Source organism: Diadema antillarum, unplaced genomic scaffold, assembly GCF_040938485.1.
Source record: "Diadema antillarum isolate AM-2024a unplaced genomic scaffold, OU_Dant_1.0 seq00001386_RagTag, whole genome shotgun sequence".
Taxonomy (NCBI): domain Eukaryota; kingdom Metazoa; phylum Echinodermata; class Echinoidea; order Diadematoida; family Diadematidae; genus Diadema; species Diadema antillarum.
The window spans coordinates 297,005-312,893 of NW_027272142.1; the positions used below are offsets into that span (position 1 = coordinate 297,005).

Genomic DNA, 15,889 nt, shown 5'->3' on the forward strand with positions numbered 1-15,889 from the left:
CAATGAACACTCCAGTTTGCTACTTTACTGTGAGTTGCACATCTGCACTCCATTTAATCTAGGGTATGGAACCATAAAAATGTATAATGCATTTGTATGTATAATCATGGTTTCCATCATAATTTGTATCACTGTCTAGTCATGAACAAGTAATGGAAACCATGCAGAGGGATTCCTTAGTATATGGAAAATGAGGTAAAAACTAAACCTGACTGAAAGCTGCATCAGCAAACTAAACAATCAGAACTAAATGAGCCAATATTAGGTCCATTCGAGGATGGATGATTCCACACTTCATATTAAGCTAAAGATTTAATTGCTGAATTTGGTTTTAAACTTTTGATCTCAAAACAAGATATTTACCTCCAGAATTTCAGCTGTTAATGCCACAGCCTTCATCAGCGGATTGTCCTGTCTTTGCCTTGATCACGTGACCCTCAACAAGCGGGTCATAGACTTTCTTGAACACAGACGCCCCAGCTCCACCTCCTCTGAAGTATAACAACACATCCACATTGAATCACAGGCCATCAAGTGGACCTGGAGAAGATGGAGGTTCTATACCGGGAACCTTGATACTTCAAAGGGGAGTTAAGGAAGCAATCAACATCAGGGCCTACCAACCTTCTCTCAACAAAGATTGGGGGGGGGGGGGGGGAGGGAAGGGGGGCTACAAACTTCCGAAAGTATATCACCCGCTTATTGACCATCACATGATCAAGGCGAAGGCGATTTTGCTGTGCAAGATAAGCTTGCCACCAATTACTACATACCAGTTCTTCCTTGATTACACGAACAAAACAGACAACTTTTACTTGCAGTAAAGAAATCTGGTCATAATAAACTTATCCATGTAAATTTTCATTTCCATTGACAAATATAATTTCATATAGCATAATTTTATCATTATGCACGCTAGGGTATAAAATGACAAGATAAACATAATGCAATGTACATGCATTTTACTTTGGAGTCAGAGAAAAGTACTTTTTATTAAATCATTGTTCTAGGATAAATCTATTTTTGTTTATATAATCAACATCGATTGCCATACTGTAGTTGGAAACACCTTCACATCATAGATCTAGTAAACAAAAGATATTCTACCACCAGGCAGCTGTTTATAGAGGGAGATCAAACTTGATCAACTCTAAGACCACTCTGCTTCTTTTCACACTTCTGAGTAATCTTGCTCTATCTCTGCAACCACAGACAGAGGAACAGTCACTAAAATTGCACATCATTTACTGCTCGGAGCATTTCTGATTTTGAATTTGCATAACGATTTGACAGCATATATAAAATAAAAACTTTGTCATCTTAGCCATTGATGATGAAAATATCCTGCACTCTTGCTACACACCTGATAATTTCCGAATACTACAGAATCAAAGTACTGAGTAAGTTTGTTCTTTCCTTCATGTTAAAGTGTATATGGCTTGCAGCATACATCTTTAGTCACAGTACACAACATTAAAGGTAGACTCACTCACAATAGAAAGAGACTCCCAAAGTCAGACAGTAGAGAAACAGAAAACTGGTCAGCAAAAATTTGAGTAATGCTGGTAGAAACTTGGAGAAATATGTTGTTACCTTTTCATCTGTATATCAGTCATTCACCTGATACAATACAAGCTAAGAATATGCTGAGTTTAATAGCAGTTTCTGTCATATGGCTAAAATACTATATCAACAGAACTCACTAGTTTCATACACAAATCTCAAAACCCTTACACCTTCTGAAAAGGAAAATCATCTTGGTGACGATGCTGGATATATATCTATTATAATACAGTATCATAAAATGTTACGATAGAACTAAAGCCAAAATATGAGTTATATACTCTGGGTTTTTCTATCTACAAAGTAAGATGACAGTTAGGACAAGGATGACACAGATCACATGGTTGACTGAAGTCTTACAGATTCTCCGTTTGATTGACAAGTAAAGTCTGGGAGAGAGCTTGATCACCATGTTGTGTTTCAACCTCATTTCATCAATAACATGGCAGTAGATATTTTACTTTAGACCCCTCACAAATACTAAATCGAGAAAGCTGTGTGCTGATAAAGTTAGATACAATCGGTATCGGTGTATCAATTCCATTCTGTATATGACATGAAAACAGAAGCCAGTTTGGAACTGAAAAAGCATTTTCATGTACATAAACTGATTTGAAAAAAAAAAAAAAAAAAAAAAAAAAAAAAAAATCAATTTTGGAGTTTAAAAGCATTTTTTTCCCTCTCTCTCACTGAATAACTTTAAAACAATGATCAGTCAAATATATTAGACTTTGAGACTGGGGCATAACAGCATTTGAAAAAAAAAAATTTTTGTGAACCAATTACATGAAAAGTTGTGAGATGATTACATCATCAACTCACTCATTTCCATATTTCCATCGACTGTGTGAAAAACAACAACTTCACTTTCATAACTTCCCTAATTTTTATTTGATTTTGATCAAGCTTTCACTGTTGTGCTTGTAAAATTCTACTCTTTCTTTTCAGACTGGCCAGTAACTCATCTGGAATTCTCTTTTAAGAGATGACCTAAGCATTTAATCTCAGTGAAAGTTTCCCAGAGTTGAAATAACTTGAAAACAAGACAAGAAGGAAACACATACCGACACTCACACACATTCAAGTCTGACAGAAATCAAAGGAAATCATCAGGGATGACTGTGCTAGGAGTAGGGTTAGGGTTAGATTATGATTGTTTTATTTCTTAAAGTTTAAGGGATTAATCCCCACTGGATTTATCATGCAAAATGCAGTAATGACAGACAAATATGTTTCCCGTCAGCCATTAACAAACAATCTTGCATCTTGCTTTCTGTCGCTGAATAGGAGTGGGTTATCACCAAGTAGTAACATACAGACCACCTTTTGAGGTTATGTGACAGGCAGCTTTAAAAATATGAATATATCCACAGACGTGATTAACAGTGCTACAGCTACTTAAAATAGGATAATCCATTAGTTATTGTCCTGATCAGGCCTGGTAATGATTGATGCAGATAAATTTCATAGTGGTTAGAAATATCATGTGAGTTGTTCATCATAAAGCTTCTAAAATAACATCAGCTATTCACAATACCACACTGTGATGTTGTGTTCTTAAAGGCATTATTTACCATTTGCAGATGAAGCAAAAACCCAGCTTTAGTGCTTCAAAATAGTTCTAAAATGTGAGTTAGGGGTAGAAACAATCAATGTTAACATGTTAATCAGTATAATCAATGTTAAGTATTGTTAAATATTCAAAATGTGAACAATAGTTATAAGAAGATTGTTTCTAGAATACACTGTCCATAGTTATGGTTTATTGAGAAAAAGTGTGATATCTCCTTATATCTTACATTTTACTGTGAAATTTTTATATAGTAGGATGTTTTGTGATACAACTGACCTACACATATGCATCAAATGTGATAACTCAAACATTTTTAAAATCACTGCTCCCAATGGTAAACAGTACCTGTAAAGAGAAAAGCCCAAATGTACAAGTGAATTGGGTGAATGCAGCAATATTAGTAGACAACATATGTGAAAGTTTGAGGAAAATTTGACATTCTGTTAGAAAATTACGAATTTTTATGACAAATACACATTTCGTCGAAGGGTAATACCATTCTCCCTGCTTTCTGAAAGAGGTAAGTCAAGTACTTTTTCATTATGCTAGAAAAGTAAAAATATGTTAAATCTTCTTTATATTTTCTTTATATCAGTCTTCAATATGTGACATCACATACTGCAGTAGTCTTCTCATCCAGCAATGGCCGCACCAAAACTTTAATAAAATCATAACTTCTGAACAGATAGTCCGATTTTCTTTAAATTTTCAATTATGTGGTCTACTAATATTGCTGCATTTATTCCATCCACAAGTATATTGGGGTTTCATTCCCCTTTGATGCACTGTACCTGAACATGAACACACCCATGACAGACCTTAATAGATCCCTTGCCGCCATCTTGCTGGAAAAATTGTTCTCCCGTCATTTACTTTTCATAGCATACCATCATCACAATTACACAGCTCTGGGCCTGGAAATATGAGGCAGCATAAAACATCTGTACACACACACGTTACAGATAACACAACCAGTTGAGACGAAGAATGAAATTTTGAAATGCTTTTCAAAATACCGACCATCTTCTGCTCTTCAACTGATTACATACGGCAAGAAAATAATGACAACTACAATGGATGACCACCTTGTACTTTGTTTAGTTTCTCAACAGCAAAGTCCCTTTATCCAAGTACTCTGTAGCATGTAAAGTGTTCTTGACGCATTGTGCATCACTCTCAGTCATCATCTGATTGGACTCAGCCTCTCAACGAAAGTACGGGGAATCCCCAAGGTGACCAGTTGCTCTCTGGACATGGTACTGAGGTTTGGACTTTGGGCCAGGACTTGATGCCAGCACAGTTCGGACAGAGACGGGATGTCCAGCCACACCCTCTGGACGATGGACGTCCGTACTCGCTCGTCAAGGTCCTTGACCCCGCCAAAGAGGTACATACATTTGGTCTGGTAAAGAGAAGTTAGAAAGAAGAGCCATGAGATACACAAAAAGCAAGAAGACGCAAATGGTGAGGACACTAGTGGTATCAAGTGAAGGGAAGGGGGAAAAAATGCAATAGTTATTCTGAGAAGTATTTTATGAAAGACTACATTTGAAACATATCTAACAAGAATTGAAAATTTGAGAAATCAGACATGATTAAAAATACAAACAAACAGGAATATAAACACTACAGTATAAAATCACTACAGTATAAAATCACGCTGATGCTCACACACATATATTTGACATACACCTTTGTCAGTATTATTATAGTCATCAAATCAACTGAAAACATCTGTAATACTTGCATACAGTATTTCATTAAAGTTATTGTAAAAGTGGTTATTTTCAAATATATGTGAGTAATTTTTGCACTCGGCTAGGTGAGATGAATTTTGCATGTTTTTAATTCAGCAGAATCAAGACATTTATTAGTGGAACATACAGGAATGTGTAGAAATATTTGTGTGTTTTTTTTTCAAATTTTGCGAATCACTGTTGGACCGCGAATTTAACAACACGTGAAAATATCTCAGACTGACAGGCATTAGTGCACTTATGATAGCCGAGGTGTTAAGCTCGAGAAAATAACATCTCGCGAAAATGTTTTTGACCTCCTCATTCGCAAAAATATCTGTACACAAAAATAACAGCTTATACAGTATTGATTATGTACAGAGGGGAAGGGAAGGGCCACCTACTTCAGTTATTGAAGCTGCATGAAAGAAAGTTTTCTGTGGCAGGGTGGTGTGGATCTTCTGCCATCTCAGTTCTGGTAGATGAAGACACCAAATGTCATCTAGGACCTGCTGGTGATCATGGCCTCCACACATGTAGACTTCTACAGACATTGCAACATAGCAATGAATATAAACAAAAGTAAAGAATAAACATTAAAACAAAACAACAACTCTAAGATATCATAAAACCGATCAATGGTATACTGTGAACACAAAGCTTTGAAAGATAACTTTTACTTGATGAAAGCAAAATATTTTCGTTGTGTTTAAAACGGTATTACACTTGAATGTAGTTATCTTGAAATTCAAAACCTTGAAAAAATGTAACCACAATTTTTGGGAAGATTTTGAAATGCATACCAGATATGTCATCCAGAACAACATGAGGCTGTTCCAAATACATAATCATGCCAGTTATATCCTTTGCATGGAAATTGCATATGAAAGAATGGACAAACCTACTCTGTTTATGATAATAAATTAGTACAGAACTAGAGAAGCACTCTGAGAGCACAGACCTCCGCTACGCAGCTCATTTCCACCACTGATCTTGTTCTCCAACAGAGATCAGTGATTTCCACCCGTAGGTATGCATGCTGAAAGTCGCCCGATTTCCCAATACAGAAGCCTTTTGTTACGTCATCAACTTCAAATTGCATGGTGTGCCTCGCCCTAGCAGAAACTAGAGCATGCACTTTAGTGCACATACGAAAACCCTCAAAAATGCGCAGCTTCAATGCCCAAGTTCATTGACCCTACCTGCCAAAATATCAAAAATCCTTCATAACATCCATAGAAATTTCCAGATCACTACCAAAATTTAATTATCTATTTCTTGCGTCATTCCCAGCCTTTCCTGCAAGTTTCATCCAAATCCGTTCACAGCTTTTTGAGTTGTTTTGCACATTGACAAACATACCAATGGTAATGAAAACATAACCTCCTCCCCTGGCGGAGGTAATTATTGTAAAGGAAATAGCAAACATCAATAAGAACATCTTGTATTTACAACCCATAAATCACATGCTGAAGTTGAAAAGATCTAAATGTATTGCATTTTTTAATCAGCTTAGACAACAAGCAATTTCCAGCAAAGTCACATTTAAGTTGAACTGTACATGTCTTGTTTATCCACCTACGTACTATGCTGTCACATGTTGCTTCTTTTATTGTTTTGTTGTTGTTAAAATTATTGAGCATGTAATGTTAGTTAGACCAGGTTTGGTCATGTACATGTAAATGGTTGGAAAGAGACTTACATTCGGTAAGTGTGATATTCTTTAAAATCAAGAGCTTCAACGATGGAATCAGTTTAAACATACCAGTGACTTTACATTAGACTAACCCGACTTCCACTGGACACAGCTGTGGTATGCCCTTCTCTGAGGTGAGCTGCTCTCTTCTGATGGTATCGTTGGCTCCCAAGACCACCGCATTGTCTCCAGGTTAAAGACATGGATCTACCAGACCAATAGAGCAAAGAGCAATGATTCCACTTCAGGTTCTGAAGTCCAGTTTTGTCTTTTAATCATGGCTTTTTGTAAGCAGAATTAAATATCACAAATTCATAGGAGCGTTCAGACAAAGGATGCTAAAATTAACATATTAGTGCATAAAATGTATAATGGAATTGATAGAGAGGAATAATTACCAATGGAAGATGCCAGCATCAGAGCTGATTATCACTATGGTTATGTACTGAAAGATCTTAAATAAAGCATACACACTTGCTTTAGAAGTTTTCAGGATTCTGATTACACAGAGTCAGGGCAGAAGTCTAGCTGCTTCCAATAAACTGATGTCTATAATGTATGGGAAATGTCTGTACAGAATGTGCCACATATCCCTGGGAAGAGAGCAACCATCTTGGTGATACTCAAAATTTTGGTACCTCGCCTGTTCCTAGCAAGACAACTATGTCATCTAAAAGCAAACATATAGATCCTATTGATCATGCTTAATTTCACACTATTCAAAGGCAACTTTAGTAGTGTATTTGTGGCTAGAAAGAGCTCTTATAACCAATTATGCTTCTTGTAGATAGAGTAAAGGACATTTGACTGAAAACCTGCTCCAAATGGAAGTAAGGTAGTAAAATAGATGGAGATATGAAAAGAGAGAGAGAAACAGAAAAATTACTTGACAAATTGCCCTACATCGATGTGAATAAGCACTGAATTGATCAGTGTTTCAGTAGTAGCCATGATGAAAAATCACGGACGTACATTCTCGCACAGGATTTGAACCTACGACCTCCTAATCACCGGACAGGCATCATCTCCACGGCATCATCTCCACTAGACCACCAAGCTTTCGCCCGACAGCAAGTGTTGGTTCTAATCCTTGCAGCATGCAGCAGGTACTGTGTAATTATTCAAATTCATGAAATTTTTCTGTCGAGATGTTTTCACTGCAACTGATTGACAAATTGCCCTACATCGACGTAAATAAGCACTGAATTGATCAGTGTTTTAGTAGTAGCCATGATTAAAAATCATGGACGTACATACTCGAGCAGGATTCGAACCTACGACCTCCTAATCACCGGACAGGCGTCATCTCCACTAGACCACCGAGCTTTCGCCCGACAGCAAGTGTTGGTTCTAATCCTAATAGCATGCAGCGGGTACTGTGTAATTATTCAAATTCATGAAATTCTTCAGTCGAGATATTTTTCATTGCAACTGATTGACAAATTGCCTTACATCGACGTAAATAAGCACTGAATTGATCAGTGTTTTAATAGTAGCCACGATAAAAAATCACGGGCGTACATACTCAAGCAGGATTCAACCCTACGACCTCCTAATCACTGGACAGGCGTCATCTCCACTAGACCACCGAGCTTTCGCCCCAAAATCAATGAAAACATCTCGACAGAAGAATTTTATGAATTTGAAGAAAAATGACTTGCCTTTTCAAAGTAGAGCAAATGCCAGAGCTCTTCCCAGCTGCTGCCGATGACGTAGAGCTTGTTGTCATAGAAGGCCAGACCATGACGGTACATGCCTCGATTGTGGGCCAAGGTGGCATCTTCCCTGTGGTCACTCGTCAGGAGAGATGACCACTCCTTCGTCCGCATGTCCAGCTGGAAGAGCTGTGAGTCAAAGAAGTGTTCTTCCTCTGACAGTCGCTGGCAGCCCCCAAAGACATAAAGTGTAGCCTGATGCATCACCATTGCCTAGACATCAAGCAAGAATGGTACAGTTAAAAGAAACAAAACTGTTTTTCCTTCATGGAACAAGCTTTAGCTGCATAGTTTTTATATGAAGGGAAGAGTGTGTCTAACTCAATTTTGCACATCATACTACCTACCAGTACAGTAGAACCTTGTCATAAGGAGATTGGATATAACAAGATATCTGATATAATGAGGAAATTTCAGTGGCCCTATGCAGCTCATTCTAATGAGAATCCCCTGTACTAATTTTAATCACTCAAAATTATATGTCTTTACCATTTTGATGTAAAAATCTTCTCCATTTTGATAATCAAGTAAATATCACTGAATATTTCATGACATAGCTTACTTCTTTAACATTATTTGCTTGAGTGTTTGCTGACATGAAAGATTTTATACACTTCTTCAATTCATTTTACATCAAAACAAGGTAAAGGATGTGTAGTACTTAAATATTAGTGCACATGAAGAAATATTTGACAATAATCTAATGAATGAAATATATATTCAATATATCTCATATCCTCTGCTCATTTTTTTTTTCAGCCATAGAAAATAGGCAACAGTAATTTTCCTTTACATACTGGTAGAAAGTGCAGTTGCAATAGGCTTTAAAGGCAGCATTATTTGCTTGATATGAAAACATCATTAAACTAGAAATGTCGCTATGGCGACTGGTATGCCTCCGCCATAATGCATGATTCTCCTAATAGGTCTAGATAGTACATGTGGACAATGTGTGATTACATTTTCACAATACTGGCAAAATATTAAAATGACAAGTTTGTCACAAATGTGTTGAATGTTCACCTTCCATGACCAGGTTTAATTGGATGAATAGGAGAGCATGTATTTGAGGATTTAAGGACTTTAACTTGACTCTGACCCATTCATATGTTTATGCATTGAGTAATTTTCACGGTATGGAGAAAAAGTGCAATTTCTGTATTGAATAGTAAATTGTTACCATATTCATCTGGCCTTTGACCCTAAAATTCATAAGATAATCACTATCATGCAGAACATGCATAAATATGTAGTAAGTTTCAAGATAACTTGAGCCACTTCCGAGATATGGAGGAAAAAGTTAGTTCAGCACTTTCACTTGATCTTTGACCTTTTGACCTCTGAGGCAAAAAAGAAAAAAAAAAAAAAAACTTTCCAGAGAATCTCTATTAGGTTATACATGCATACACCAAGTGTAAAAAAAAAAAATAATCCTGCTGGCATTGCATAAATATGAGGGAAATAGTAAAATTTTGAAGTGTTGCCCTTGACCATTGACCCCTGACCTTTGACCCCATGAACCCTAAACTGTCTAAATAATCACTGCCAGTCAGTACATGTATATATACTATGTTCCATGAAGATACCTTGAACAATTTCCAAGGTACAGAGAAAAAAGTGAAGTTTTAATATTTTTACTTGACCTTTTGACCTTTGACCTCGTGACCCCAAACTTTTACCAGAGAATCTTAATTGGGTAATACATGTATACATTAAGTTTCAAGAAAATATCTTCAGGCATTGCATAGATATGGAGGAAATAGTGAAATTATATGTATTTGACCTTGACCTTTTGACCTTTGACCTTGAGCATGTGCACTCAAAAGTTGATAGGCACAACTTCACCCCCTAATACACATACATGCCAAGTTTCATTAGGATACCTCAAAAGGTTTTTTAGTTACGCTGTCCACAAAATTCATTACGGACGGACGGACGGACAACCCGAAAACATGCCTCCGGCACCACTTCGTGGCGGAGGCATAAAAATCATAATCTTTGGGGATAAAATGGGTGATAATGAAATCTAAATGTTGACATTGTCGCAAATATGACAAGTAAAAGAATATTTCTCGCATTCATAATAGTGTCAAATGCTGCTCAGTCTTTCTACTGCCATCTAGTGTCCTAACACTCTTCACAAGCCTGACATACTGGCTGGTCTAGGGAGCATTTCATTGAGTGTTTTGTCAGATATTTTTTCCTTACCAAACTGTTTTATGCTACTGAAATCTTTGCATCTGATTGGCTGAGAGCAAATTTGTCAAAACAAAAAAAAATCTGACAAAACTCTTGATGAAACACCCCTCTGATGTCATGGTAGAGAGAGATGACAAGATTAATGATTGCAGACAGGTGTTAAGGTGACAAGGTCACGTCACTTACCTGGCCGTACTTCCCAGGGATGGAACCAGTGCAATTCATCACTCTCCATTTCCGCTCGCCGAGATGGAGTGTGTAGATTTGGTCATTGCTCACTATGCCCCAGGGGTGGATGGTGCCTCCAAACAGAATCAAGGTGTTCCCGCTCAGAAGCACTGTAAGTCAAGAAAGAAGAATAAATCTTTGTCATCAGGGGGGAAATAAATTGGATGGACAGACAAACAGACAGACAGACAATCTGAGAGCATATTGCCTCCAGCACCCTTTAAGGTTGAGGCATAAGAATAAAACAGAGTTAGTCTAATGAATGCTAAAAATATGATGAAAAGACAGATTTATCAACCTTGCAATATCTTTCTTGCAATGGAGCAAATAGAATTAAAACAGGTCTGAAACGTACCACCTTTTCTCCTTCTCAATGAGATTGCTATGGCCTACCACTTTTAACATGCGAAAAATACATTTATTTCAGGTTGTATTACTTTTACTTATAAATACATGATACTTTTTGTTTCTTACAAGTTTGTTTTTAAAATCAGTGAAAGAGTATATTTGAGTCTTTAGATTAATAGGAACAGTAGAATCACTCATCTTCAAAATGCAAATACATTACTGGTTTATAGTTGCCTCTACTGCAATCATACCAAGTTCAAATGGGACATTATTGAACAAATGTCCCGTTTGAACTTGGTATCATTACATTAGAGGCAGCTATACATATCTATGGTGAGCTTCAACCATGCTACAACACAAGTAACTGGCATTCACTGATGACTGTTTCTGCTCACTTGAGTGAAAGAGAACTAAGACATATATTGTAACTCCTGCAGTATCATAATAAAAAAAAAAAAAATCAAAAATGGTATTTTCTTTCAGCGAGTCTCACTTGACATTGATGCTGTTTGCTGAGGAGGTTCGCCTGTTGTCTCCAACTTCATCCATTTCCTCAGGGATAGGTTATAGCACCATAACTAGGTACAACAAAGGAAGGCATCACACATAATTATGATAATTGATACAATCTTCATAAAGTGGACTGTCACATGTTGTTCCTAACTATAATCATTTAATCTTGCTGTTACAATCTATAATTTGTAGCTACAATGTCAACACAGGAATGCCACATATGTCGAATGGACATTGACATTTTATGTGAAACAAAACAAAATAGTGATACCATCACACCTTATGGTGAATCGCCATACATGGATATAAACAACCAAGTAGTCAATATTATTTTATGAGGTACAGGCAGAAAAGAAACTGCCTTCAAAATACTGGAAGAACACACAAATTCAATAAAAAGACAACATGTCCTGAATAACCGCAGAGACTCCAACTTTCCCGCTTTCGACGGGAGATCTGCTGAAAGCCCATTTTTGCAAAATCTCCCGTTCTCCCACTTGAGATTTGATTTCTCCCGCCCTGGCTCTGTGTCTCCCGCTTGAAATGATCTCTTACTTGTATAGTCACATTAGCGTCATTGTATGTTGAAAAATTAGCCTGAGATACCACGAGAGAGCATCTAGAACCCTAGAGTTTCCAGGGCCCTGGACCCCGGCCGCAAGGAACTTCGTGCTCATGATGTGCGTTTCGCGCCCATCAAGTTGGAGCCTCCCGATTGCTAGAGGTTTCAGGAGGGAGAATCTCCAGATCAGAAGGTGCATGGGGTTGGAGTCTCTGTAATTGATGTGACAGCAACCAAATTTCAGTCTGGTCCTACTGCAGTATGTCCAACACATCCGCATGGAGACTCTATTTCCTCCTTAGTTGTCTTTCATATACAGGCAGGAATAGCTCATCAAGCACATTCACTGATGTTCTGAACGCACCTGGATGGTTTCTGTTTCCCATAATCAAATATCAAGAGAATAAAATTACCCCCCCCCCCTCCAAAAAAAAAACAAAACACAAACAACAAAAACAAACAACTACACAGGTACCGGTATTCTTGAGCTGAGACCAGCATAAAACATCACTAACAGTTCCATGTAATTGTAAATCTAAACTTCCTTTCAAGAGGAGCATTCCTGATCACATAACAGTCTAACAGGCTTTCCCTTTGGAGATCTACCTAGAAGAGAAGGCACATGTACCAAATTGAACTATTTCATTTCCTTCTGATTACAAAATTCGCTAGAAGGAAAACAGGAAAATTGATATAGTGTTGCTGTGTATGTTTATACACAGAGACAAAACACCAACACATTTTCACATAACAAAAGTTACATAATTTGTTAATCCATGTGGTAAGAGGATGTTTCTCTGTCGCCTTACATCAGTGAATATATGATTGTAGTGGGTGATGTCTTGGATGCCAGGTGTAGAGACATGAACCTCCGGATGGTAGCCTCCAAAAACATACAGGTTGGCGCCATCAGTGGCGCAGCAATGGCCACTCCTCTCATGGGGTCTGTGATCTACAGTAAAAAGGCAATGAATTTGCATAGTTTCATCATGGTTTCATGAAAGTTATAAACACTGTACACATATGCCACTTCTCTTCACTGACTCTCCAACAACAGCTATAACATTGTTGGCTATAATCAAAATGTACACATGTAACTATTACTGTTTGCAGAATGACAGGTACAGTCAGAAATACTCAATTGCAAAAAAGAAAAAGAAAAAAATGAATTATCTAACATATATAAAATCTGGGGCTTTTCAATGGGAAGGAACAATTTGAATATTTTTTTTATCACTAAATTAATGACAGTAATATTTTTACCCCTATTAAAGCCTAGTAAGATACCTCACACATGCTAAATCACTTCTTTCTCTTTTCGTCTTCATCCTAAACATCTTCCATTGACACACAAATAAATCTTCACTAAATATCTTGTTTTTTTAATCAATGGATCATAAAAGAAGAAACTGTGTTCTTTTCAATCAAAGAGTCACAACTATTCAGGAATATTTACATTATGTGTGGATATAACCATATTTGAAGTTAGTTGCCAAATTATTGGAATAAATTATCATATTATCTTTTGATGTAAAATGAAAGGGACTGTCTACCAGAGAGCCAAGTGCATGTATACACATACACGGAATGTAAAATTTCACAACTTTCTCAGCTTTTACCCCACTTTGACAAACATTTCGCCTTTACTAAGTGCATAATAAGCATACCGGTAATGACCTCTCAGCCACCATAATATACTTGATCAGTCAGATCACACGAAGAAGAAGTACCAAGGGTAACCATGCATTTACACATCAAGTAATGAAAACATGACATCCATCCTATGACAATGAAAAAAGAATTCAACAATGTAGCTTAAAAATGAGCAGGTCAATCTAAAAGTACAAAAACAAAATGTACACATTGAAATGAAATGATCAATAGAATTGATACTATTGATAACTAGAACTATATTTTATCTAGAATCTATATTAATTTCTCAGCACTTCCTTATCCTTTCTTCTGCTCTTTCTATAAAATATGCATGGTTTGTGAAGATCACAATGCAGCAAACATTTTTTACTTGATTAGACAGAAAAATCCATCTGTCCGGAAGAGTTTTTTTAATCACTTTTTGACGTTTACGGCTCTTGCCTCCATACATAGAGGCTATTAGGAGGGGATTCCATGAAGCCAGACGGAGTCTCCGCGGAACAAATCCCCGACGACCAAATACAGCGCACTCCCGTTATGACGAACACGGTTATAACGAAATTCTGGCTACAATGAAATGAAATTTCAGGCCGCAACATTATCTTCTCTATGTTTTTTATTGTTTATTTGTTCGGTTATAGCGAAATTTCGATATAAATATAACGAAAGAAAACTGCTGGCACTGCTGGTCCCAGATCCCGAGGACTTCGTTTTAACGAGAGTCCACTGTACAGACCGATCTTTCGGTCAACATCGGCCAGCGCCAGTGCACAATCCATCCCAGTTTAGCTTTCTACGAGCTGCTGCTGCAGGGATTATCCATTCATGGAATCATGATGCATGATGGACAGATAGATCGAGGCGAGAGGCTACAGTCAGTTAAAAATGACAGCAGACAGATCCTGCGCATAAATATATTTTTAATTGCGAAGCATTTTGAATTCTGCATTTAAATTTAGTTTATTTTCTGAGAAAGTAATTTTATGCAAAGTACTATTATTGATATTACGCAGTTGAAGGCGTAAATATCCAAATGTGAATGACGCGCCTCAAACACAACAACAACAAGGCCCCCATATATGCCACAACTGGCCACAAAAGCGCACCACGCACAAGCGCAAGCTAAGTCACAAATACGGATAACTTTTCCAACACTAGAAGAAAGATATGGGACCAAGGACTTTGCTGAGAAGTACGATACTTTTGTACGTAATCATAATGGTAATGCAGGTTTTGAAAGCAATGCCTACTATCGAAGCATTTGACCACTTTTATCCTGGCTTACCTTCACTTCCTAGTGTCTCAATAACACATGTACGAGCAGATGGAGGCGGAAACATTGATCTGTGAAACATTTTAAAGACGTTTTACATACTGTCAATCTCCCGAAACAGCACTCAGCGGCGCAGCGAGCAGTTGTTCGTTGATGTTGGGTTTTGGGGGTTTTTTTTACGGTGACTAGACCCCCGCCGATGCTGCACATACATTGTTGTACATACGGCCACGGCCGTAATTCTTGCGGTCGGCTACACGTCACTTCCGGTCGACTGGAGTGAAAACAAACAGCTTGCAAGCGCTAAGCCTGCATAATGCGCATACTGCATGCTGTGCATGTGCGACGCGTATAATTTATGTGCAACTCTACGCAGCTCAGACATGGGGACTGTTTTTCATTATTCATTTTGTCATTTGTGCCATCATTCATGAGATACATGGGGCCGATACATGCATCATGTCTTGCCAGCAATATTCTAAAAATCTGGATCCTGTCGATCGATCGGTCCCGGTATTTTGCCAAGTTTAAGGCGGCCGGACTGGACCTGTGCCCGTATGAAAATCGCGGCAGGACTCTGGATCAACGACCCGACAGAATGGCCAGATGTGCAGTAGAACCTCTTTGAGTAGGCCCTACCCCGATATCTACGCTTACTTAGTACCTCATAGAAACTTCAGGTAGGTCTAACGTTAGTACTGTAGTACTTAGGGTAGTGCCTAATTTAGAGTAGGCCTAGGGCCTAATCCTGCCGCCCGCACAGCTACAGTACCAGCTTGCGCTAGCGCTATGCTCGCGGGGCGCCCCGGCAGAAAACACGTACAGCGTTC

The 15,889-nt window shown here is 37.8% G+C and overlaps 1 protein-coding gene across 1 annotated transcript; it reads right to left on the bottom strand.

Annotated features, from left to right (window-relative positions):
- Positions 1-3,922: 3,922 nt before the first annotated feature.
- On the bottom strand, positions 3,923-15,181 carry LOC139708912 (kelch domain-containing protein 10-like). Its single transcript, XM_071620876.1, has 8 exons — positions 15,072-15,181; positions 12,943-13,085; positions 11,552-11,636; positions 10,669-10,820; positions 8,230-8,496; positions 6,661-6,775; positions 5,277-5,416; positions 3,923-4,538 (listed from the first exon to the last, which is right to left on the bottom strand). The coding sequence occupies exons 1-8, from the start codon at positions 15,139-15,141 to the stop codon at positions 4,320-4,322; spliced, it is 1,191 nt and encodes a 396-aa protein (XP_071476977.1). The 5' UTR covers positions 15,142-15,181; the 3' UTR covers positions 3,923-4,319.
- Positions 15,182-15,889: the final 708 nt, after the last annotated feature.

Excerpts from the sequence above, each read along its gene's own strand:
- LOC139708912 (XM_071620876.1), bottom strand. The coding sequence starts at position 15,141 with ATGTTTCACAGATCAATGTTTCCGCCTCCATCTGCTCGTACATGTGTT. Across the intron at positions 11,637-12,942 it reads ACAATCATATATTCACTGAT|TTATGGTGCTATAACCTATC; the intron begins GTAAGGCGACAG and ends TGTTGTACCTAG. Across the intron at positions 4,539-5,276 it reads ATGCAGCTTCAATAACTGAA|ACCAAATGTATGTACCTCTT; the intron begins GTAGGTGGCCCT and ends TCTCTTTACCAG.